Source organism: Hydractinia symbiolongicarpus, chromosome 14 (assembly GCF_029227915.1).
Source record: "Hydractinia symbiolongicarpus strain clone_291-10 chromosome 14, HSymV2.1, whole genome shotgun sequence".
Lineage (NCBI taxonomy): Eukaryota > Metazoa > Cnidaria > Hydrozoa > Anthoathecata > Hydractiniidae > Hydractinia > Hydractinia symbiolongicarpus.
In genome coordinates this window covers 19130807-19156331 of record NC_079888.1, presented here as the reverse complement: position 1 = coordinate 19156331, position 25525 = coordinate 19130807, and the positions used below count along the sequence as shown (strand labels likewise).

The window sequence follows — 25525 nt, the reverse complement described above, 5'->3', positions numbered from 1 at the left end:
TGAACTTAACTGCTTTCATATCCGGCAAGTGAAATATGCACTGAGAATTAATTACCAAAAATTTCGCACAATTTATTTCAAACACATGTTTTACAAAAACCAAATGGTCCTTTAGATGGTTTTCGCAGACGCCCCCAAGAGGAAGGTTATCCAAAATTAAATATTGGTAAAGCGCCAGATATACAGTATGAAATTTATGAGATCCGGATCAGAAGGCCGAATAGGCAAGTTATACCTGTTTACTTTGGTAGCCCATGCAAAGAACGCGACACAGTTGATGCGAGAATTAAAGAGCACTGTAGGCCCAGTTCAGCAAAAAATGACCTTATAAATGAGGTCATGGAAAAGGGAGATTTGCTATGGGTACGTGTCAAAGAATTCCCGGATAAAGAGGGGGCAATGGATGAGGAAACTGATTATCTTAGAAGATATTATGCCTGGAATATTCGAGACCAAGTTAAAAAACACCCAGGAAACATCTATGAATAAAACTATTATGTGGATAAAATATACTTGTATCTTAAGAAGTGTAGGGACTTTTATAATTTTATCATTCGTTTTATCATTATTGAAAAATGTATTAACTACGTCTAATTTTCCCAACTTTGTAAAGAAAAAAATTTGCACTTTTTAGGCATTCCTAACAACACAGGCTATATTCTTGGTAGACTTATCCACTAAAGAGGCAAAAATTGTTTTTATAAAAAAAATTAATGACGTTATTGGAATCAGAAATGACGTCATATTTGTACAAAAGGTACTTATTATTCGATCAAGAAAAAAGATTCCTTTTACCAGAAATATTGCTCTTCATGGTACATGTTTAACATACTGCATTTATAGATGTTCGGAGTAAAGAAAACAATACAATGACGTCATTTAGTTTTATGGTCTGTATTTTATCCCTAGGTCGCATATACCTGCTTAGCAACACCTAAGTCACCACCTATTAACAAACACCACATTGTAACGGACAGATATGTAATAAATAAATTTATAACCAATACAACATCCTACAACACTCACACATGCACTTATTAAAACTTGTAAAAAATTACTCCTGTCCGAAAAGTACAATGCCTTCCGCAAAGTATTCATTTTTGTTCTAAAAAAACTTCCGTTTATTACAAGTCCCAATAAAAGTTAGAAAAAGTCAGCACTCAATAACATGTTGCACAAAAATATCTCAACCCCTATCTACCAATACTAATAGGATTAATCAAACGTTTTATTGTTCTTTTTCCATCTCGAGGCGACACCTTGATTTCTGCAAGGTATGGTTATATGTTCTCCTTTTCAGTATACCAGTGAAGAAGTAATGAAGTTTCGTATTTTTAATGATATTTCTTCTTATAATTCATGCTCAACCCATTCGTTGGTGGTATTCTTTTCTGCAAATCTGCGCATCTGTGTAGTGACAGCAGTCACGTACCTTGCGATTTCTTGCAGGGTCGTCGTAGCTTTATACAGATGTTACATTTTTCTGCTTTGTTGTACTCTCTACTTAGCATCTCTGTGGTATTAAACCATTTTTTATTCTTCTTGGCATTAAGGCGTTGACTGCCCCGTGATCGATGCAACACTCATAGTTCTTGTTTCTTCATACGACTGTGTTTTAGGGCAGGTGAGACAGAAATGCACTGCATTTTGATTTTTTGAGGCTGCGCTTCTTAACAATTTTGAGAGCTGTTTGATGGTAGTGTAGCACGTTTTCGTGCTGTCTGTTTACATGTTTTTTGTGTGTTATGTTGTAGTCGGATAGTCGAAGGGCGTTGGTGTTTTTTTTTTGGTAACCTACACTACGTTCACCGCACTATCTAGCTTGTTTGTCTTATACTAGAAAATCTTGTTGACGGCTAGGGTGTTTGTTTTAACGATCTTCGAATTCCTCTAGCATGGTCATTCTATCCGGGTCTCCACCAATCTTTTCATGGTAGAGTGCTTTAATAAAGCTCAACTCTTCACTTTTAGAGTTAATGAAGGCTTTTTTTAAGCGATCTAGGCAGGCTATCTACAAAGAATCTCTTGTTAGTCTCAGTCTATGAAGTTTAATATCTATATGCAGACTACTACCTATGGTAAGCCCGGTCTGTGGTATGTCTGCATATTCTACGTGATCCTTGATTTGCGCGAACATGGTGTGCATTACATCATCTGCATTACTACCCGGTAAAGCCGAGGTTGGGTTGCTGTTGAAGACCTGGTTAATTCTCGTGTATGTATCATCAGACCTGAATTCCTACTCTACCCTCTTTAGATCCTTTTTCTGCGGGTTCCACGGCCGGTACTATCCTCCACAAATTGCTCAGAATTACCAGATAATCTCTATTTCTTATGAATACGGCTACACATTATAATGTTGTGTTTTACTTGCTTGTTTGTTTTAAATGTTTCCCTGCATAAACTCTTCACATTTTGACTAGCTAAAAGGAGCTCTACAAAAAATGTATTTACATTAAACATATAAAATACTTTAACATGCGTCCTTTAAAATCATCCTAAAATTGTTCATTTTAAAAACACTTTTTTACTTTTACTCCTTTCTTTTTTCTGGAAAAATTTAAAAAAATTATAGATAGCACAGAAAAAAAATAGCTTCCTTATCTATCTGAACTTTAATTAACACAGCAAAAAGATAAGGTCTTTTCTGTTTCCGAGAAAACTTATTTGAGATTTTGAACCCATTAAAAATGAGTAATTTTGAATCCACTGTGATAAAAAATGTACTGACCGCCGCTGTTGTGACGAAAATGTAAACTATCATATCACACATTTTCGTATATTTGATGTAAAAAACATAGCTTGCAAGGTGCAGAGTCTAATTTTACAAAATTTCCAGTTTCAAAGTTTTAAAACCGAACCCTGTAAAAAAATCAAAAAAGAGCAGGTATTTCGTCCTCTCCTGCAGAAGTTTACACCAAATTGATAAGAAAATGTCTTATTGTACCGATCTATAAATGAAAAAATCGACCGACAATATGACGTATAAAGATAACGATCGAAATATGACGTATGAAGATCTATGTAATGAAATTAATGTGACAAATGCTTATAATTTCCAGCAGAGACAGGCTAATAGGGTGAAGAAATAAAAGCAGTTTCGAATAATTGGTAATATTCCAGGCTCAAAAAAAGGTAGGGGTGTCTAATAGAGAGGCAATGAAAATTAGTTTTCACAAAAGAATTGTTTTTGCAACTATTATTTATTTTCATTACAACAAAAATTAACAACAAATTTAAATCCAATGCCAGCAATTTTATCTTAATCCAATTGCAGTACCGAGTGCTGGATATCTTGCACGTAACCATCGATCACTGGATGTGTAGGTTCCACAACCACCGTAGTGCATTTCAGTGAAGAAAAAATAATTTAAGGGCAGACGACGCCCTGAAGGAGGACGGATGGCGTTTTTTCTCCAATTAACTGAAACCCCTTGGCGCTCATAAACCAAATTATTTTTGAGATAAGAGGAAGGAGTTTTCTCAAACGAGTTGTAGAAAAATGCGAAATAGCTGTTGTCATCAGTTTTGGCACACTTACGAAATGTTACGGCTTTCCCATTCACTTTGATGCCTTCTACATGATTTACACGGTTGACAGAATTCGGAAGAGTATCCAGGTAAATATAAGGACCTATGTGCCTATTGACTGGGGCACTAGTTCCGGTGTGCCCATTTAGATAAACGCGTAATCCGCCGGTCGCTCTATATTGGGTAATGATGGTGTAGGGTTGTGTACCGTCTGGCTTTGAAATTCGCAAAAGTACATCGCTACTTCTCCTGAATAAACATCTGATGTCTGCGTTGGATAATCTCGGCAGTAGAGAATTTGAAATAAAGGTGTATCCACCACCATTGATACCCATTTCACAAAATACTCTTTTCATTCCTGACGGCAGGTAAACATTGTATATACCGCTGGTGCTATGCCCAGAACGTCGTAAATCATGACATGTGTAGCAGCTTGGTCTGGTGTCCTGAAAAGATAAGTCACTTGAAACTACAAACTTGTATCACATTTTGCGAACAAATATTTGAACGTTTGGTGTTCATATATTAAATATACCGTTATAATGTTTGGCAATGTTATTTCGTTAATTTTGATTACTTGTAATAGAATAAAAGGTCTGGTCGCTGTAGTGACTGTTTTCAAGCTGTGTAAACATACTAAAACGCATGTTTATGCAAATGAATCTGGCTTAGACATTCATAAGGATGAAATCACAAGCGACAAAAGTTTTGCAAATATACATCTTTCTTTTATGTGAGATAAAATGCTTACCACATCTGCTACCAGCCCGACCAAAAGCAGAGCTATAAATTCTATCATCTTGTAAAATTTCTTCCTGTTCTAAAAAGTGTTCGTTGAGCAACTGCTCTAATTTCTCATTGTGCTCTGAATTTATATGCTCCAAACGCTGTCATCGGTTGCGGTTTAGTCTTGCTTTTAACAATGGTTGTATACGTTTCATTCTCAGGCAATTATTGTCTTGTTATGGAAAAATAATCCGCTCAAAATTAATGATACTTTAAATAGATCTGTTTTAACAAAATATGCTACGTAATGAGTTTTTATGAATTGGATACAAACTATGACAAAGAACAGAACAAAATCCATAGAGATATAATAAAAGAAAAAGAGACACAAGGCGGTAAGTTTCTATTCAAAACCATATTGTTCAAAAAACAATGGAGAGGAGGCGCGTCACTTGGTTCCAGTTCTTTCTGCGCGCTTCTTGCAAACGACTAATGACCGATTCTTTCAGCATACTGACAGTTTTGCTTGTAAAAGATTAGGAAAATAATTAGGTTTTCTACTGAATTCCGCCAAAGTTTATTGTTTAAATAGTTCTCAGGGGTTTTCCCTCGCATTCAACATAATTTACCTGCATAATTTTTAAGAAAATCAGTATGAGAAGCAGCTCGAAGTTCAAGCAGGCATACTTGTTGTTGTCGTATGTATACGAAAAACAAACGCGTTTTTTCAAGAAATACTGAAGGGAATATGAATCCTTCATAGATGTACGAAGGTAAGGGTTTATTCTTTACTCTAATAATATTCTTTAAGTGAAGCACGATAACTAGCTACTTAAAGACAAAATTGAACTGTTAATTTTGGGTGTTGATAAAGTGTCCCTTTAAATATACTGGGTGTATTATCCCACGTTTTTCTTACGTAAAAGTTTTTGTAAAAAAGCGAGTTGTAACTAGTTATCTTATTTTAATGTTGTATAAAACAGCTTTAGCAATCTACTATCTTATTTCTATTCAGGTTTCAGGAGCTGCTCTAAACATGTAAAATGATTGTATTGCAATGGACAGGGTAGCTAGCAAGCTATACCCTCGATGAGGGCTAACCACATAGAATTTAAATCGCTATTGCTACCCATATGAAGTATTTCTCTCATAACTATCAGTTCTGACAGATGGTGATGTAAGCTCTGAACTTAACTGCTAATATCCGGCAAGTGAAATATGCACTGAGAATTAATTACCAAAAATTTCGCACAATTTATTTCAAACACATGTTTTACAAAAACCAAATGGTCCTTTAGATGGTTTTCGCAGACGCCCCCAAGAGGAAGGTTATCCAAAATTAAATATTGGTAAAGCGCCAGATATACAGTATGAAATTTATGAGATCCGGATCAGAAGGCCGAATAGGCAAGTTATACCTGTTTACTTTGGTAGCCCATGCAAAGAACGCGACACAGTTGATGCGAGAATTAAAGAGCACTGTAGGCCCAGTTCAGCAAAAAATGACCTTATAAATGAGGTCATGGAAAAGGGAGATTTGCTATGGGTACGTGTCAAAGAATTCCCGGATAAAGAGGGGGCAATGGATGAGGAAACTGATTATCTTAGAAGATATTATGCCTGGAATATTCGAGACCAAGTTAAAAAACACCCAGGAAACATCTATGAATAAAACTATTATGTGGATAAAATATACTTGTATCTTAAGAAGTGTAGGGACTTTTATAATTTTATCATTCGTTTTATCATTATTGAAAAATGTATTAACTACGTCTAATTTTCCCAACTTTGTAAAGTAAAAAATTTGCACTTTTTAGGCATTCCTAACAACACAGGCTATATTCTTGGTAGACTTATCCACTAAAGAGGCAAAAATTGTTTTTATAAAAAAAATTAATGACGTTATTGGAATCAGAAATGACGTCATATTTGTACAAAAGGTACTTATTATTCGATCAAGAAAAAAGATTCCTTTTACCAGAAATATTGCTCTTCATGGTACATGTTTAACATACTGCATTTATAGATGTTCGGAGTAAAGAAAACAATACAATGACGTCATTTAGTTTTATGGTCTGTATTTTATCCCTAGGTCGCATATACCTGCTTAGCAACACCTAAGTCACCACCTATTAACAAACACCACATTGTAACGGACAGATATGTAATAAATAAATTTATAACCAATACAACATCCTACAACACTCACACATGCACTTATTAAAACTTGTAAAAAATTACTCCTGTCCGAAAAGTACAATGCCTTCCGCAAAGTATTCATTTTTGTTCTAAAAAAACTTCCGTTTATTACAAGTCCCAATAAAAGTTAGAAAAAGTCAGCACTCAATAACATGTTGCACAAAAATATCTCAACCCCTATCTACCAATACTAATAGGATTAATCAAACGTTTTATTGTTCTTTTTCCATCTCGAGGCGACACCTTGATTTCTGCAAGGTATGGTTATATGTTCTCCTTTTCAGTATACCAGTGAAGAAGTAATGAAGTTTCGTATTTTTAATGATATTTCTTCTTATAATTCATGCTCAACCCATTCGTTGGTGGTATTCTTTTCTGCAAATCCGGGGATCTGTGTAGTGACAGCAGTCACGTACCTTGCGATTTCTTGCAGGGTCGTCGTAGCTTTATACAGATGTTACATTTTTCTGCTTTGTTGTACTCTCTACTTAGCATCTCTGTGGTATTAAACCATTTTTTATTCTTCTTGGCATTAAGGCGTTGACTGCCCCGTGATCGATGCAACACTCATAGTTCTTGTTTCTTCATACGACTGTGTTTTAGGGCAGGTGAGACAGAAATGCACTGCATTTTGATTTTTTGAGGCTGCGCTACTTAACAATTTTGAGAGCTGTTTGATGGTAGTGTAGCACGTTTTCGTGCTGTCTGTTTACATGTTTTTTGTGTGTTATGTTGTAGTCGGATAGTCGAAGGGCGTTGGTGTTTTTTTTTTGGTAACCTACACTACGTTCACCGCACTATCTAGCTTGTTTGTCTTATACTAGAAAATCTTGTTGACGGCTAGGGTGTTTGTTTTAACGATCTTCGAATTCCTCTAGCATGGTCATTTTATCCGGGTCTCCACCAATCTTTTCATGGTAGAGTGCTTTAATAAAGCTCAACTCTTCACTTTTAGAGTTAATGAAGGCTTTTTTTAAGCGATCTAGGCAGGCTATCTACAAAGAATCTCTTGTTAGTCTCAGTCTATGAAGTTTAATATCTATATGCAGACTACTACCTATGGTAAGCCCGGTCTGTGGTATGTCTGCATATTCTACGTGATCCTTGATTTGCGCGAACATGGTGTGCATTACATCATCTGCATTACTACCCGGTAAAGCCGAGGTTGGGTTGCTGTTGAAGACCTGGTCATTTCTCGTGTATGTATCATCAGACCTGAATTCCTACTCTACCCTCTTTAGATCCTTTTTCTGCGGGTTCCACGGCCGGTACTATCCTCCACAAATTGCTCAGAATTACCAGATAATCTCTATTTCTTATGAATACGGCTACACATTATAATGTTGTGTTTTACTTGCTTGTTTGTTTTAAATGTTTCCCTGCATAAACTCTTCACATTTTGACTAGCTAAAAGGAGCTCTACAAAAAATGTATTTACATTAAACATATAAAACACTTTAACATGCGTCCTTTAAAATCATCCTAAAATTGTTCATTTTAAAAACACTTTTTTACTTTTACTCCTTTCTTTTTTCTGGAAAAATTTAAAAAAATTATAGATAGCACAGAAAAAAAATAGCTTCCTTATCTATCTGAACTTTAATTAACACAGCAAAAAGATAAGGTCTTTTCTGTTTCCGAGAAAACTTATTTGAGATTTTGAACCCATTAAAAATGAGTAATTTTGAATCCAGTGTGATAAAAAATGTACTGACCGCCGCTGTTGTGACGAAAATGTAAACTATCATATCACACATTTTCGTATATTTGATGTAAAAAACATAGCTTGCAAGGTGCAGAGTCTAATTTTACAAAATTTCCAGTTTCAAAGTTTTAAAACCGAACCCTGTAAAAAAATCAAAAAAGAGCAGGTATTTCGTCCTCTCCTGCAGAAGTTTACACCAAATTGATAAGAAAATGTCTTATTGTACCGATCTATAAATGAAAAAATCGACCGACAATATGACGTATAAAGATAACGATCGAAATATGACGTATGAAGATCTATGTAATGAGATTAATGTGACAAATGCTTATAATTTCCAGCAGAGACAGGCTAATAGGGTGAAGAAATAAAAGCAGTTTCGAATAATTGGTAATATTCCAGGCTCAAAAAAAGGTAGGGGTGTCTAATAGAGAGGCAATGAAAATTAGTTTTCACAAAAGAATTGTTTTTGCAACTATTATTTATTTTCATTACAACAAAAATTAACAACAAATTTAAATCCAATGCCAGCAATTTTATCTTAATCCAATTGCAGTACCGAGTGCTGGATATCTTGCACGTAACCATCGATCACTGGATGTGTAGGTTCCACAACCACCGTAGTGCATTTCAGTGAAGAAAAAATAATTTAAGGGCAGACGACGCCCTGAAGGAGGACGGATGGCGTTTTTTCTCCAATTAACTGAAACCCCTTGGCGCTCATAAACCAAATTATTTTTGAGATAAGAGGAAGGAGTTTTCTCAAACGAGTTGTAGAAAAATGCGAAATAGCTGTTGTCATCAGTTTTGGCACACTTACGAAATGTTACGGCTTTCCCATTCACTTTGATGCCTTCTACATGATTTACACGGTTGACAGAATTCGGAAGAGTATCCAGGTAAATATAAGGACCTATGTGCCTATTGACTGGGGCACTAGTTCCGGTGTGCCCATTTAGATAAACGCGTAATCCGCCGGTCGCTCTATATTGGGTAATGATGGTGTAGGGTTGTGTACCGTCTGGCTTTGAAATTCGCAAAAGTACATCGCTACTTCTCCTGAATAAACATCTGATGTCTGCGTTGGATAATCTCGGCAGTAGAGAATTTGAAATAAAGGTGTATCCACCACCATTGATACCCATTTCACAAAATACTCTTTTCATTCCTGACGGCAGGTAAACATTGTATATACCGCTGGTGCTATGCCCAGAACGTCGTAAATCATGACATGTGTAGCAGCTTGGTCTGGTGTCCTGAAAAGATAAGTCACTTGAAACTACAAACTTGTATCACATTTTGCGAACAAATATTTGAACGTTTGGTGTTCATATATTAAATATACCGTTATAATGTTTGGCAATGTTATTTCGTTAATTTTGATTACTTGTAATAGAATAAAAGGTCTGGTCGCTGTAGTGACTGTTTTCAAGCTGTGTAAACATACTAAAACGCATGTTTATGCAAATGAATCTGGCTTAGACATTCATAAGGATGAAATCACAAGCGACAAAAGTTTTGCAAATATACATCTTTCTTTTATGTGAGATAAAATGCTTACCACATCTGCTACCAGCCCGACCAAAAGCAGAGCTATAAATTCTATCATCTTGTAAAATTTCTTCCTGTTCTAAAAAGTGTTCGTTGAGCAACTGCTCTAATTTCTCATTGTGCTCTGAATTTATATGCTCCAAACGCTGTCATCGGTTGCGGTTTAGTCTTGCTTTTAACAATGGTTGTATACGTTTCATTCTCAGGCAATTATTGTCTTGTTATGGAAAAATAATCCGCTCAAAATTAATGATACTTTAAATAGATCTGTTTTAACAAAATATGCTACGTAATGAGTTTTTATGAATTGGATACAAACTATGACAAAGAACAGAACAAAATCCATAGAGATATAATAAAAGAAAAAGAGACACAAGGCGGTAAGTTTCTATTCAAAACCATATTGTTCAAAAAACAATGGAGAGGAGGCGCGTCACTTGGTTCCAGTTCTTTCTGCGCGCTTCTTGCAAACGACTAATGACCGATTCTTTCAGCATACTGACAGTTTTGCTTGTAAAAGATTAGGAAAATAATTAGGTTTTCTACTGAATTCCGCCAAAGTTTATTGTTTAAATAGTTCTCAGGGGTTTTCCCTCGCATTCAACATAATTTACCTGCATAATTTTTAAGAAAATCAGTATGAGAAGCAGCTCGAAGTTCAAGCAGGCATACTTGTTGTTGTCGTATGTATACGAAAAACAAACGCGTTTTTTCAAGAAATACTGAAGGGAATATGAATCCTTCATAGATGTACGAAGGTAAGGGTTTATTCTTTACTCTAATAATATTCTTTAAGTGAAGCACGATAACTAGCTACTTAAAGACAAAATTGAACTGTTAATTTTGGGTGTTGATAAAGTGTCCCTTTAAATATACTGGGTGTATTATCCCACGTTTTTCTTACGTAAAAGTTTTTGTAAAAAAGCGAGTTGTAACTAGTTATCTTATTTTAATGTTGTATAAAACAGCTTTAGCAATCTACTATCTTATTTCTATTCAGGTTTCAGGAGCTGCTCTAAACATGTAAAATGATTGTATTGCAATGGACAGGGTAGCTAGCAAGCTATACCCTCGATGAGGGCTAACCACATAGAATTTAAATCGCTATTGCTACCCATATGAAGTATTTCTCTCATAACTATCAGTTCTGACAGATGGTGATGTAAGCTCTGAACTTAACTGCTTTCATATCCGGCAAGTGAAATATGCACTGAGAATTAATTACCAAAAATTTCGCACAATTTATTTCAAACACATGTTTTACAAAAACCAAATGGTCCTTTAGATGGTTTTCGCAGACGCCCCCAAGAGGAAGGTTATCCAAAATTAAATATTGGTAAAGCGCCAGATATACAGTATGAAATTTATGAGATCCGGATCAGAAGGCCGAATAGGCAAGTTATACCTGTTTACTTTGGTAGCCCATGCAAAGAACGCGACACAGTTGATGCGAGAATTAAAGAGCACTGTAGGCCCAGTTCAGCAAAAAATGACCTTATAAATGAGGTCATGGAAAAGGGAGATTTGCTATGGGTACGTGTCAAAGAATTCCCGGATAAAGAGGGGGCAATGGATGAGGAAACTGATTATCTTAGAAGATATTATGCCTGGAATATTCGAGACCAAGTTAAAAAACACCCAGGAAACATCTATGAATAAAACTATTATGTGGATAAAATATACTTGTATCTTAAGAAGTGTAGGGACTTTTATAATTTTATCATTCGTTTTATCATTATTGAAAAATGTATTAACTACGTCTAATTTTCCCAACTTTGTAAAGAAAAAAATTTGCACTTTTTAGGCATTCCTAACAACACAGGCTATATTCTTGGTAGACTTATCCACTAAAGAGGCAAAAATTGTTTTTATAAAAAAAATTAATGACGTTATTGGAATCAGAAATGACGTCATATTTGTACAAAAGGTACTTATTATTCGATCAAGAAAAAAGATTCCTTTTACCAGAAATATTGCTCTTCATGGTACATGTTTAACATACTGCATTTATAGATGTTCGGAGTAAAGAAAACAATACAATGACGTCATTTAGTTTTATGGTCTGTATTTTATCCCTAGGTCGCATATACCTGCTTAGCAACACCTAAGTCACCACCTATTAACAAACACCACATTGTAACGGACAGATATGTAATAAATAAATTTATAACCAATACAACATCCTACAACACTCACACATGCACTTATTAAAACTTGTAAAAAATTACTCCTGTCCGAAAAGTACAATGCCTTCCGCAAAGTATTCATTTTTGTTCTAAAAAAACTTCCGTTTATTACAAGTTCCAATAAAAGTTAGAAAAAGTCAGCACTCAATAACATGTTGCACAAAAATATCTCAACCCCTATCTACCAATACTAATAGGATTAATCAAACGTTTTATTGTTCTTTTTCCATCTCGAGGCGACACCTTGATTTCTGCAAGGTATGGTTATATGTTCTCCTTTTCAGTATACCAGTGAAGAAGTAATGAAGTTTCGTATTTTTAATGATATTTCTTCTTATAATTCATGCTCAACCCATTCGTTGGTGGTATTCTTTTCTGCAAATCTGCGCATCTGTGTAGTGACAGCAGTCACGTACCTTGCGATTTCTTGCAGGGTCGTCGTAGCTTTATACAGATGTTACATTTTTCTGCTTTGTTGTACTCTCTACTTAGCATCTCTGTGGTATTAAACCATTTTTTATTCTTCTTGGCATTAAGGCGTTGACTGCCCCGTGATCGATGCAACACTCATAGTTCTTGTTTCTTCATACGACTGTGTTTTAGGGCAGGTGAGACAGAAATGCACTGCATTTTGATTTTTTGAGGCTGCGCTTCTTAACAATTTTGAGAGCTGTTTGATGGTAGTGTAGCACGTTTTCGTGCTGTCTGTTTACATGTTTTTTGTGTGTTATGTTGTAGTCGGATAGTCGAAGGGCGTTGGTGTTTTTTTTTTGGTAACCTACACTACGTTCACCGCACTATCTAGCTTGTTTGTCTTATACTAGAAAATCTTGTTGACGGCTAGGGTGTTTGTTTTAACGATCTTCGAATTCCTCTAGCATGGTCATTCTATCCGGGTCTCCACCAATCTTTTCATGGTAGAGTGCTTTAATAAAGCTCAACTCTTCACTTTTAGAGTTAATGAAGGCTTTTTTTAAGCGATCTAGGCAGGCTATCTACAAAGAATCTCTTGTTAGTCTCAGTCTATGAAGTTTAATATCTATATGCAGACTACTACCTATGGTAAGCCCGGTCTGTGGTATGTCTGCATATTCTACGTGATCCTTGATTTGCGCGAACATGGTGTGCATTACATCATCTGCATTACTACCCGGTAAAGCCGAAGTTGGGTTGCTGTTGAAGACCTGGTCAATTCTCGTGTATGTATCATCAGACCTGAATTCCTACTCTACCCTCTTTAGATCCTTTTTCTGCGGGTTCCACGGCCGGTACTATCCTCCACAAATTGCTCAGAATTACCAGATAATCTCTATTTCTTATGAATACGGCTACACATTATAATGTTGTGTTTTACTTGCTTGTTTGTTTTAAATGTTTCCCTGCATAAACTCTTCACATTTTGACTAGCTAAAAGGAGCTCTACAAAAAATGTATTTACATTAAACATATAAAACACTTTAACATGCGTCCTTTAAAATCATCCTAAAATTGTTCATTTTAAAAACACTTTTTTACTTTTACTCCTTTCTTTTTTCTGGAAAAATTTAAAAAAATTATAGATAGCACAGAAAAAAAATAGCTTCCTTATCTATCTGAACTTTAATTAACACAGCAAAAAGATAAGGTCTTTTCTGTTTCCGAGAAAACTTATTTGAGATTTTGAACCCATTAAAAATGAGTAATTTTGAATCCAGTGTGATAAAAAATGTACTGACCGCCGCTGTTGTGACGAAAATGTAAACTATCATATCACACATTTTCGTATATTTGATGTAAAAAACATAGCTTGCAAGGTGCAGAGTCTAATTTTACAAAATTTCCAGTTTCAAAGTTTTAAAACCGAACCCTGTAAAAAAATCAAAAAAGAGCAGGTATTTCGTCCTCTCCTGCAGAAGTTTACACCAAATTGATAAGAAAATGTCTTATTGTACCGATCTATAAATGAAAAAATTGACCGACAATATGACGTATAAAGATAACGATCGAAATATGACGTATGAAGATCTATGTAATGAGATTAATGTGACAAATGCTTATAATTTCCAGCAGAGACAGGCTAATAGGGTGAAGAAATAAAAGCAGTTTCGAATAATTGGTAATATTCCAGGCTCAAAAAAAGGTAGGGGTGTCTAATAGAGAGGCAATGAAAATTAGTTTTCACAAAAGAATTGTTTTTGCAACTATTATTTATTTTCATTACAACAAAAATTAACAACAAATTTAAATCCAATGCCAGCAATTTTATCTTAATCCAATTGCAGTACCGAGTGCTGGATATCTTGCACGTAACCATCGATCACTGGATGTGTAGGTTCCACAACCACCGTAGTGCATTTCAGTGAAGAAAAAATAATTTAAGGGCAGACGACGCCCTGAAGGAGGACGGATGGCGTTTTTTCTCCAATTAACTGAAACCCCTTGGCGCTCATAAACCAAATTATTTTTGAGATAAGAGGAAGGAGTTTTCTCAAACGAGTTGTAGAAAAATGCGAAATAGCTGTTGTCATCAGTTTTGGCACACTTACGAAATGTTACGGCTTTCCCATTCACTTTGATGCCTTCTACATGATTTACACGGTTGACAGAATTCGGAAGAGTATCCAGGTAAATATAAGGACCTATGTGCCTATTGACTGGGGCACTAGTTCCGGTGTGCCCATTTAGATAAACGCGTAATCCGCCGGTCGCTCTATATTGGGTAATGATGGTGTAGGGTTGTGTACCGTCTGGCTTTGAAATTCGCAAAAGTACATCGCTACTTCTCCTGAATAAACATCTGATGTCTGCGTTGGATAATCTCGGCAGTAGAGAATTTGAAATAAAGGTGTATCCACCACCATTGATACCCATTTCACAAAATACTCTTTTCATTCCTGACGGCAGGTAAACATTGTATATACCGCTGGTGCTATGCCCAGAACGTCGTAAATCATGACATGTGTAGCAGCTTGGTCTGGTGTCCTGAAAAGATAAGTCACTTGAAACTACAAACTTGTATCACATTTTGCGAACAAATATTTGAACGTTTGGTGTTCATATATTAAATATACCGTTATAATGTTTGGCAATGTTATTTCGTTAATTTTGATTAGTTGTAATAGAATAAAAGGTCTGGTCGCTGTAGTGACTGTTTTCAAGCTGTGTAAACATACTAAAACGCATGTTTATGCAAATGAATCTGGCTTAGACATTCATAAGGATGAAATCACAAGCGACAAAAGTTTTGCAAATATACATCTTTCTTTTATGTGAGATAAAATGCTTACCACATCTGCTACCAGCCCGACCAAAAGCAGAGCTATAAATTCTATCATCTTGTAAAATTTCTTCCTGTTCTAAAAAGTGTTCGTTGAGCAACTGCTCTAATTTCTCATTGTGCTCTGAATTTATATGCTCCAAACGCTGTCATCCGTTGCGGTTTAGTCTTGCTTTTAACAATGGTTGTATACGTTTCATTCTCAGGCAATTATTGTCTTGTTATGGAAAAATAATCCGCTCAAAATTAATGATACTTTAAATAGATCTGTTTTAACAAAATATGCTACGTAATGAGTTTTTATGAATTGGATACAAACTATGACAAAGAACAGAACAAAATCCATAGAGATATAATAAAAGAAAAAGAGACACAAGGCGGTAAGTTTCTATTCAAAACCATATTGTTCAAAAAACAATGGAGAGGAGGCGCGTCACTTGGTTCCAGTTCTTTCTGCGCGCTTCTTGCAAACGACTAATGACCGATTCTTTCAGCATACTGACAGTTTTGCTTGTAAAAGATTAGGAAAATAATTAGGTTTTCTACTGAATTCCGCCAAAGTTTATTGTTTAAATAGCTCTCAGGGGTTTTCCCTCGCATTCAACATAATTTACCTGCATAATTTTTAAGAAAATCAGTATGAGAAGCAGCTCGAAGTTCAAGCAGGCATACTTGTTGTTGTCGTATGTATACGAAAAACAAACGCGTTTTTTCAAGAAATACTGAAGGGAATATGAATCCTTCATAGATGTACGAAGGTAAGGGTTTATTCTTTACTCTAATAATATTCTTTAAGTGAAGCACGATAACTAGCTACTTAAAGACAAAATTGAACTGTTAATTTTGGGTGTTGATAAAGTGTCCCTTTAAATATACTGGGTGTATTATCCCACGTTTTTCTTACGTAAAAGTTTTTGTAAAAAAGCGAGTTGTAACTAGTTATCTTATTTTAATGTTGTATAAAACAGCTTTAGCAATCTACTATCTTATTTCTATTCAGGTTTCAGGAGCTGCTCTAAACATGTAAAATGATTGTATTGCAATGGACAGGGTAGCTAGCAAGCTATACCCTCGATGAGGGCTAACCACATAGAATTTAAATCGCTATTGCTACCCATATGAAGTATTTCTCTCATAACTATCAGTTCTGACAGATGGTGATGTAAGCTCTGAACTTAACTGCTTTCATATCCGGCAAGTGAAATATGCACTGAGAATTAATTACCAAAAATTTCGCACAATTTATTTCAAACACATGTTTTACAAAAACCAAATGGTCCTTTAGATGGTTTTCGCAGACGCCCCCAAGAGGAAGGTTATCCAAAATTAAATATTGGTAAAGCGCCAGATATACAGTATGAAATTTATGAGATCCGGATCAGAAGGCCGAATAGGCAAGTTATACCTGTTTACTTTGGTAGCCCATGCAAAGAACGCGACACAGTTGATGGGAGAATTAAAGAGCACTGTAGGCCCAGTTCAGCAAAAAATGACCTTATAAATGAGGTCATGGAAAAGGGAGATTTGCTATGGTTACGTGTCAAAGAATTCCCGGATAAAGAGGGGGCAATGGATGAGGAAACTGATTATCTTAGAAGATATTATGCCTGGAATATTCGAGACCAAGTTAAAAAACACCCAGGAAACATCTATGAATAAAACTATTATGTGGATAAAATATACTTGTATCTTAAGAAGTGTAGGGACTTTTATAATTTTATCATTCGTTTTATCATTATTAAAAAATGTATTAACTACGTCTAATTTTCCCACCTTTGTAAAGTAAAACATTTGCACTTTTTAGGCATTACTAACAACACAGACTATATTCTTGGTAGACTTATCCACTAAAGAGGCAAAAATTGTTTTTATAAAAAAAAATTAATGACGTTATTGGAATCAGAAATGACGTCATATTTGTACAAAAGGTACGTATTATTCGATCAAGAAAAAAGATTCGTTTTACCAGAAATATTGCTCTTCATGGTACATGTTCAACATACTGCATTTATAGATGTTCGGAGTAAAGAAAACAATACAATGACGTCATTTAGTTTTATGGTCTGTATTTTATCCCCAGGTCGCACATACCTCCTTAGCAACACCTAAGTCACCACCTGGTAACAAACACCACATTGTAACGGACAGATATGTAATAAATAAATTTATAACCAATACAACATCCTGCAACACTCACACATGCACTTATTTAAACTTGTAAAAAAAATTACTACTGTCCGAAAAGTACAATGCCTTCCGCAAAGTATTGATTTTTGTTCTATTAAAACTTCCGTTTATTACAAGTCCCAATAAAAGTTAGAAAAATTCAGCACTCAATAACATGTTGCACAAAAATATTTCAACCCCCTATCTACCAATGCTAATAGGATGATTAATCAAACGTTTTATTGTTTTTTTTCCATTTCGAGGCGACACCTTGATTTCTGCAAGGAATGGTTATATGTTCTCCTTTTCAGTATACCAGTGAAGAAGTAATAAAGTTACGTATTTTTAATGATATTTCTTCTTATAATTCATGCTCAACCCATTCGTTGGTGGTATTCTTTTCTGCAAATCCGCGCATCTGTGTAGTGACAGCAGTCACGTACCTTGCGATTCCTTGCGGGTCGTCGTAGCTTTACACAGATGTTACATTTTTCTGCTTTGTTGTACTCTCTACTTAGCATCTCTGTGAGGTTGGCTGCTAAGAAAAGGTATGGTAAAACTCCTATGCCTAATTCTGCAGATGGTCCACGTATCCCTTGACACAGTCCTGGCCACGATAAATCTTTACATCTCCGTAAGCAACTTATCTATAAGTGCACCATCCAGACGTTATGTGCTTATTAAGCTTTTGCGTTTTACCCTCTGACACATCCTCTTTTACTGAGTAGAGTAGGCTTTCCATGTCTGAGTAGATAGCAAACGCTGCCCCAAACTGAATATTATTATTGTGGTAACCTACACTACGTTCACCGCACTATCTAGCTTGTTTGTCTTATACTAGAAAATCTTGTTGACGGCTAGGGTGTTCGTTTTAACAATCTTCGAATTCCTCTAGCATTCATTCATTCATTCTATCCGGGTCTCCACCAATCTTTTCATGGTAGAGTGCTTTAATAAAGCTCAACTCTTCACTTTTAGAGTTAATGAAGGCTTTTTTTATACGATCTAGGCAGGCTATCTACAAAGAATCTCTTGTTAGTCTGAGTCTATGAAGTTTAATATCTATATGCAGACTACTACCTATGGTAAACCCGGTCTGTGGTAGGTCTGCATATTCTACGTGATTCTTGATTTGCGCGAACATGGTGTGCATTACATCATCTACATTACTACCCGGTAAAGCCGAGGTTAGGCTGCTGTTGAAGACCTGGTCAATTCTCGTGTATGTATCATCAGACCTGAATTCCCACTCTACCCTCTTTAGATCCTTTTTCTGCGGGTTCCACGGCCGGCACTATCCTCCACATATTGCTCAGAATTACCAGATAATCTCTATTTCTTATGAATACGGCTACACATTATAATGTTGTGTTTTACTTGCTTGTTTGTTTTAAATGTTTCCCTGCATAAACTCTTCACATTTTGACTAGCTAGTTATTTTTATAAATTTATTTTTGGCACCCGCCGATTTCGACTTCATGACGATGCGGCGTTTTATCGATTTTCAAATAAGCAAACCCGGGGCGATCTTAGGCAAAGTGTCGATTCGCCTAAAACGTCCGCGGGTTTTAAAGTTCCGAATGAATGAAAATCACAGATGGAAGAAAAAACGCCTAAAACGTCTGCGGGTTTTCAAGTTCCAATGAATGAAATTCTGGAATGTGAAAAAAAACGCCTAAAACATCCGTGGCTTTTAAGTTAATACGCCTACACGACCACGGGTATAGTTACATGGACAAGTGGATGTTTCTTTTTCAACATGGTTTTCCTGGGTCAGGTCCAATTGCAGGGAGCACTTAAAATGTCTAGAATATCAAAGCATTTGCATGCTACCGAAGTTAAATGAAGAAGTTTTGAATTTGGAAACCCTTTCAGATATTGAAAGGATTGGAAATGCTGCAGGGAAATATTTTAGCCACGTGTGCCATGTTGTTGTCTCAAACCAAACCTTCATCTGCCTCTGCAAGAGACAATAAATTCATTGCTTTAAAGTAAGTAATACTTGAAATATTTTAGTTTTAGCTGCTCCTGAATGTTCTTTTGAAAATAAATCATTGTGTGATAATTTTTATTTTTGACTCTAGTGAGTAACTCCTTGTTACGCTATATGGTCACATGTTACTTACTGAGATTTGAATTAATCTATTAGACACCCCTGCATGCCAAATGTTTAGATCACACACTTTTTGCGAGCCTGGAATGTTAGCCATTACTCTAAACTGCTTTTATCTCTTCACCCTAGTAGCCTGTCTCTGCTGTAAATTATAAACACTTGTCACATGAATCTCATTACATAGATCTTCATACGTCATAATTTCGATCGTTATTTTCCTTTTTAGATCGGTACAATAAAACATTTTTTTATCAATGTTGTGTAAACTTTTGCAGGAGAGGACGAAATGTCTGCTTTCAGTTGATTTTTATTTTACAGGGTTCGGTTTTAAAACTTTGAAACTGGAAATTTTGTAAAATTAGACTCTGCACCTTGCAAGCTATGTTTTTTACATCAAATATACGAAAATGTGTGATATGATAGTTTACATTTTCGTCACAACAGCGGCGGTCAGTACATTTTTTATCACACTGGATTCAAAATTACTCATTTTTAATGGGTTCAAAATCTCAAATAAGTTTTCTCGGAAACAGAAAAGACCTTATCTTTTTGCTGTGTTAATTAAAGTTCAGATAGATAAGGAAGCTATTTTTTTTCTGTGCTATCTATAATTTTTTTAAATTTTTCCAGAAAAAAGAAAGGAGTAAAAGTAAAAAAGTGTTTTTAAAATGAACAATTTTAGGATGATTTTAAAGGACGCATGTTAAAGTGTTTTATATGTTTAATGTAAATACATTTTTTGTAGAGCTCCTTTTAGCTAGTCAAAATGTGAAGAGTTTATGCAGGGAAACATTTAAAACAAACAAGCAAGTAAAAACACAACATTATAATGTGTAGCCGTATTCATAAGAAATAGAGATTATCTGGTAATTCTGAGCAATTTGTGGAGGATAGTACCGGCCGTGGAACCCGCAGAAAAAGGATCTAAAGAGGGTAGAGTAGGAATTCAGGTCTGATGATACATACACGAGAATTGACCAGGTCTTCAACAGCAACCCAACTTCGGCTTTACCGGGTAGTAATGCAGATGATGTAATGCACACCATGTTCGCGCAAATCAAGGATCACGTAGAATATGCAGACATACCACAGACCGGGCTTACCATAGGTAGTAGTCTGCATATAGATATTAAACTTCATAGACTGAGACTAACAAGAGATTCTTTGTAGATAGCCTGCCTAGATCGCTTAAAAAAAGCCTTCATTAACTCTAAAAGTGAAGAGTTGAGCTTTATTAAAGCACTCTACCATGAAAAGATTGGTGGAGACCCGGATAGAATGACCATGCTAGAGGAATTCGAAGATCGTTAAAACAAACACCCTAGCCGTCAACAAGATTTTCTAGTATAAGACAAACAAGCTAGATAGTGCGGTGAACGTAGTGTAGGTTACCAAAAAAAAAACACCAACGCCCTTCGACTATCCGACTACAACATAACACACAAAAAACATGTAAACAGACAGCACGAAAACGTGCTACACTACCATCAAACAGCTCTCAAAATTGTTAAGAAGCGCAGCCTCAAAAAATCAAAATGCAGTGCATTTCTGTCTCACCTGCCCTAAAACACAGTCGTATGAAGAAACAAGAACTATGAGTGTTGCATCGATCACGGGGCAGTCAACGCCTTAATGCCAAGAAGAATAAAAAATGGTTTAATACCACAGAGATGCTAAGTAGAGAGTACAACAAAGCAGAAAAATGTAACATCTGTATAAAGCTACGACGACCCTGCAAGAAATCGCAAGGTACGTGACTGCTGTCACTACACAGATGCGCAGATTTGCAGAAAAGAATACCACCAACGAATGGGTTGAGCATGAATTATAAGAAGAAATATCATTAAAAATACGAAACTTCATTACTTCTTCACTGGTATACTGAAAAGGAGAACATATAACCATACCTTGCAGAAATCAAGGTGTCGCCTCGAGATGGAAAAAGAACAATAAAACGTTTGATTAATCCTATTAGTATTGGTAGATAGGGGTTGAGATATTTTTGTGCAACATGTTATTGAGTGCTGACTTTTTCTAACTTTTATTGGAACTTGTAATAAACGGAAGTTTTTTTAGAACAAAAATGAATACTTTGCGGAAGGCATTGTACTTTTCGGACAGGAGTAATTTTTTACAAGTTTTAATAAGTGCATGTGTGAGTGTTGTAGGATGTTGTATTGGTTATAAATTTATTTATTACATATCTGTCCGTTACAATGTGGTGTTTGTTAATAGGTGGTGACTTAGGTGTTGCTAAGCAGGTATATGCGACCTAGGGATAAAATACAGACCATAAAACTAAATGACGTCATTGTATTGTTTTCTTTACTCCGAACATCTATAAATGCAGTATGTTAAACATGTACCATGAAGAGCAATATTTCTGGTAAAAGGAATCTTTTTTCTTGATCGAATAATAAGTACCTTTTGTACAAATATGACGTCATTTCTGATTCCAATAACGTCATTAATTTTTTTTATAAAAACAATTTTTGCCTCTTTAGTGGATAAGTCTACCAAGAATATAGCCTGTGTTGTTAGGAATGCCTAAAAAGTGCAAATTTTTTTCTTTACAAAGTTGGGAAAATTAGACGTAGTTAATACATTTTTCAATAATGATAAAACGAATGATAAAATTATAAAAGTCCCTACACTTCTTAAGATACAAGTATATTTTATCCACATAATAGTTTTATTCATAGATGTTTCCTGGGTGTTTTTTAACTTGGTCTCGAATATTCCAGGCATAATATCTTCTAAGATAATCAGTTTCCTCATCCATTGCCCCCTCTTTATCCGGGAATTCTTTGACACGTACCCATAGCAAATCTCCCTTTTCCATGACCTCATTTATAAGGTCATTTTTTGCTGAACTGGGCCTACAGTGCTCTTTAATTCTCGCATCAACTGTGTCGCGTTCTTTGCATGGGCTACCAAAGTAAACAGGTATAACTTGCCTATTCGGCCTTCTGATCCGGATCTCATAAATTTCATACTGTATATCTGGCGCTTTACCAATATTTAATTTTGGATAACCTTCCTCTTGGGGGCGTCTGCGAAAACCATCTAAAGGACCATTTGGTTTTTGTAAAACATGTGTTTGAAATAAATTGTGCGAAATTTTTGGTAATTAATTCTCAGTGCATATTTCACTTGCCGGATATGAAAGCAGTTAAGTTCAGAGCTTACATCACCATCTGTCAGAACTGATAGTTATGAGAGAAATACTTCATATGGGTAGCAATAGCGATTTAAATTCTATGTGGTTAGCCCTCATCGAGGGTATAGCTTGCTAGCTACCCTGTCCATTGCAATACAATCATTTTACATGTTTAGAGCAGCTCCTGAAACCTGAATAGAAATAAGATAGTAGATTGCTAAAGCTGTTTTATACAACATTAAAATAAGATAACTAGTTACAACTCGCTTTTTTACAAAAACTTTTACGTAAGAAAAACGTGGGATAATACACCCAGTATATTTAAAGGGACACTTTATCAACACCCAAAATTAACAGTTCAATTTTGTCTTTAAGTAGCTAGTTATCGTGCTTCACTTAAAGAATATTATTAGAGTAAAGAATAAACCCTTACCTTCGTACATCTATGAAGGATTCATATTCCCTTCAGTATTTCTTGAAAAAACGCGTTTGTTTTTCGTATACATACGACAACAACAAGTATGCCTGCTTGAACTTCGAGCTGCTTCTCATACTGATTTTCTTAAAAATTATGCAGGTAAATTATGTTGAATGCGAGGGAAAACCCGTGAGAGCTATTTAAACAATAAACTTTGGCGGAATTCAGTGGAAAACCTAATTATTTTCTTAATCTTTTACAAGCAAAACTGTCAGTATGCTGAAAGAATCGGTCATTAGTCGTTTGCAAGAAGCGCGCAGAAAGAACTGGAACCAAGTGACGCGCCTCCTCTCCATTGTTTTTTGAACAATATGGTTATGAATAGAAACTTACCGCCTTGTGTCTCTTTTTCTTTTATTATATCTTTATGGATTTTGTTCTGTTCTTTGTCATAGTTTGTATCCAATTCATAAAAACTCATTACGTAGCATATTTTGTTAAAACAGATCTATTTAAAGTATCATTAATTTTGAGCGGATTATTTTTCCATAACAAGACAATAATTGCCTGAGAATGAAACGTATACAACCATTGGTAAAAGCAAGACTAAACCGCAACGGATGACAGCGTTTGGGGCATATAAATTCAGAGCACAATGAGAAATTAGAGCAGTTGCTCAACGAACACTTTTTAGAACAGGAAGAAATTTTACAAGATGATAGAATTTATAGCTCTGCTTTTGGTCGGGCTGGTAGCAGATGTGGTAAGCATTTCATCTCACATAAAAGAAAGATGTATATTTGCAGACTTTTGTCGCTTGTGATTTCATCCTTATGAATGTCTAAGCCAGATTCATTTGCATAAACATGCGTTTTAGTATGTTTACACAGCTTGAAAACAGTCATTACAGCGACCAGACTTTTGATTCTATTACAAGTAATCAAAATTAACGAAATAACATTGCCAAACATTATAACGGTATATTTAATATATGAACACCAAACGTTCAAATATTTGTTCGCAAAATGTGATACAAGTTTGTAGTTTCAAATGACTTATCTTTTCAGGACACCAGACCAAGCTGCTACACATGTCATGATTTACGACGTTCTGGGCATAGCACCAGCGGTATATACAATGTTTACCTGCCGTCAGGAATGAAAAGAGTATTTTGTGAAATGGGTATCAATGGTGGTGGATACACCTTTATTTCAAATTCTCTACTGCCGAGATTATCCAACGCTGACATCAGATGTTTATTCAGGAGAAGTAGCGATGTACTTTTGCGAATTTCAAAGCCAGACGGTACACAACCCTACACCATCATTACCCAATATAGAGCGACCGGCGGATTACGCGTTTATCTAAATGGGCACACCGGAACTAGTGCCCCAGTCAATAGGCACATAGGTCCTTATATTTACCTGGATACTCTTCCGAATTCTGTCAACCGTGTAAATCATGTAGAAGGCATCAAAGTGAATGGGAAAGCCGTAACATTTCGTAAGTGTGACAAAACTGATGACAACAGCTATTTCGCATTTTTCTACAACTCGTTTGAGAAAACTCCTTCCTCTTATCTCAAAAATAATTTGGTTTATGAGCGCCAAGGGGTTTCAGTAAATTGGAGAAAAAACGCCATCCGTCCTCCTTCAGGGCGTCGTCTGCCCTTAAATTATTTTTTCTTCACTGAAATGCACTACGGTGGTTGTGGAACCTACACATCCAGTGATCGATGGTTACGTGCAAGATATCCAGCACTAGGTACTGCAATTGGATTAAGATGAAATTGCTGGCATTGGATTTAAATTTGTTGTTAATTTTTGTTGTAATGAAAATAAATAATAGTTGCAAAAACAATTCTTTTGTGAAAACTAATTTTCATTGCCTCTCTATTGGACACCCCTACACTTTTTTGAGCCTGGAATATTACCAATTATTCGAAACTGCTTTTATTTCTTCACCCTATTAGCCTGTCTCTGCTGGAAATTTTAAGCATTTGTCACATTAATCTCATTACATAGATCTTCATACGTCATAATGTCGGTCGATATTTTCATTTATAGATCGGTACAATAAGACATTTTCTTATCAATTTGGTGTAAACTTCTGCAGGAGAGGACGAAATACCTGCTCTTTTTTGATTTTTTTCACAGGGTTCGGTTTTAAAACTTTGAAACTGGAAATTTTGTAAAATTAGACTTTGCACCTTGCTAGTTGCGCTGTTTCCGACGTTCTGCGATAAGTCGGGAACGAAGTTTCTTTTCGGATTCTGCACTACAATGTAACCCGATTTTTCGGGTTATGCGCATGCGCATGAGAATATTATAAATGCACGTGTTGTATCCTCGGCCAAGCCTCGGTCTTTGGTCGCGTGGAAAGCATCGCAAACTTTAACTGTCATTAATATTAATTTATGCAATTTTCGTTTTATGTACCGCACCGGCGCAAATAATCAAGAAAATGTCGGCGTGAAGAAGAACAGACGGACATCGACAACTGTAAAGTGACCAG

At 35.7% G+C, this 25525-nt stretch overlaps 4 protein-coding genes and 1 long non-coding RNA gene across 5 annotated transcripts; 2 read left to right on the top strand and 3 right to left on the bottom strand.

Moving 5' to 3' along the window:
* Positions 1-3170: 3170 nt before the first annotated feature.
* Positions 3171-4440, bottom strand: LOC130625956 (uncharacterized). Its single transcript, XM_057441080.1, has 2 exons — positions 4283-4440; positions 3171-3977 (listed from the first exon to the last, which is right to left on the bottom strand). The coding sequence occupies exons 1-2, from the start codon at positions 4328-4330 to the stop codon at positions 3258-3260; spliced, it is 768 nt and encodes a 255-aa protein (XP_057297063.1). The 5' UTR covers positions 4331-4440; the 3' UTR covers positions 3171-3257.
* Positions 4441-8610: 4170 nt separating this feature from the next.
* On the bottom strand, positions 8611-9880 carry LOC130625461 (uncharacterized). Its single transcript, XM_057440563.1, has 2 exons — positions 9723-9880; positions 8611-9417 (listed from the first exon to the last, which is right to left on the bottom strand). Exons 1-2 carry the CDS (start codon positions 9768-9770, stop codon positions 8698-8700), a joined length of 768 nt encoding a protein of 255 aa, XP_057296546.1. The 5' UTR covers positions 9771-9880; the 3' UTR covers positions 8611-8697.
* Positions 9881-14052: 4172 nt separating this feature from the next.
* Positions 14053-15322, bottom strand: LOC130625462 (uncharacterized). The gene is made up of 2 exons (XM_057440564.1): positions 15165-15322; positions 14053-14859 (listed from the first exon to the last, which is right to left on the bottom strand). Exons 1-2 carry the CDS (start codon positions 15210-15212, stop codon positions 14140-14142), a joined length of 768 nt encoding a protein of 255 aa, XP_057296547.1. The 5' UTR covers positions 15213-15322; the 3' UTR covers positions 14053-14139.
* Positions 15323-15538: 216 nt separating this feature from the next.
* LOC130625463 (uncharacterized) lies at positions 15539-17435 on the top strand. Its single transcript, XR_008981714.1, has 2 exons — positions 15539-15912; positions 16155-17435. It is a non-coding gene; the product is annotated as an uncharacterized LOC130625463 (long non-coding RNA).
* Positions 17436-23616: 6181 nt separating this feature from the next.
* LOC130625532 (uncharacterized) lies at positions 23617-24885 on the top strand. The gene is made up of 2 exons (XM_057440636.1): positions 23617-23774; positions 24079-24885. The coding sequence occupies exons 1-2, from the start codon at positions 23727-23729 to the stop codon at positions 24796-24798; spliced, it is 768 nt and encodes a 255-aa protein (XP_057296619.1). The 5' UTR covers positions 23617-23726; the 3' UTR covers positions 24799-24885.
* Positions 24886-25525: the final 640 nt, after the last annotated feature.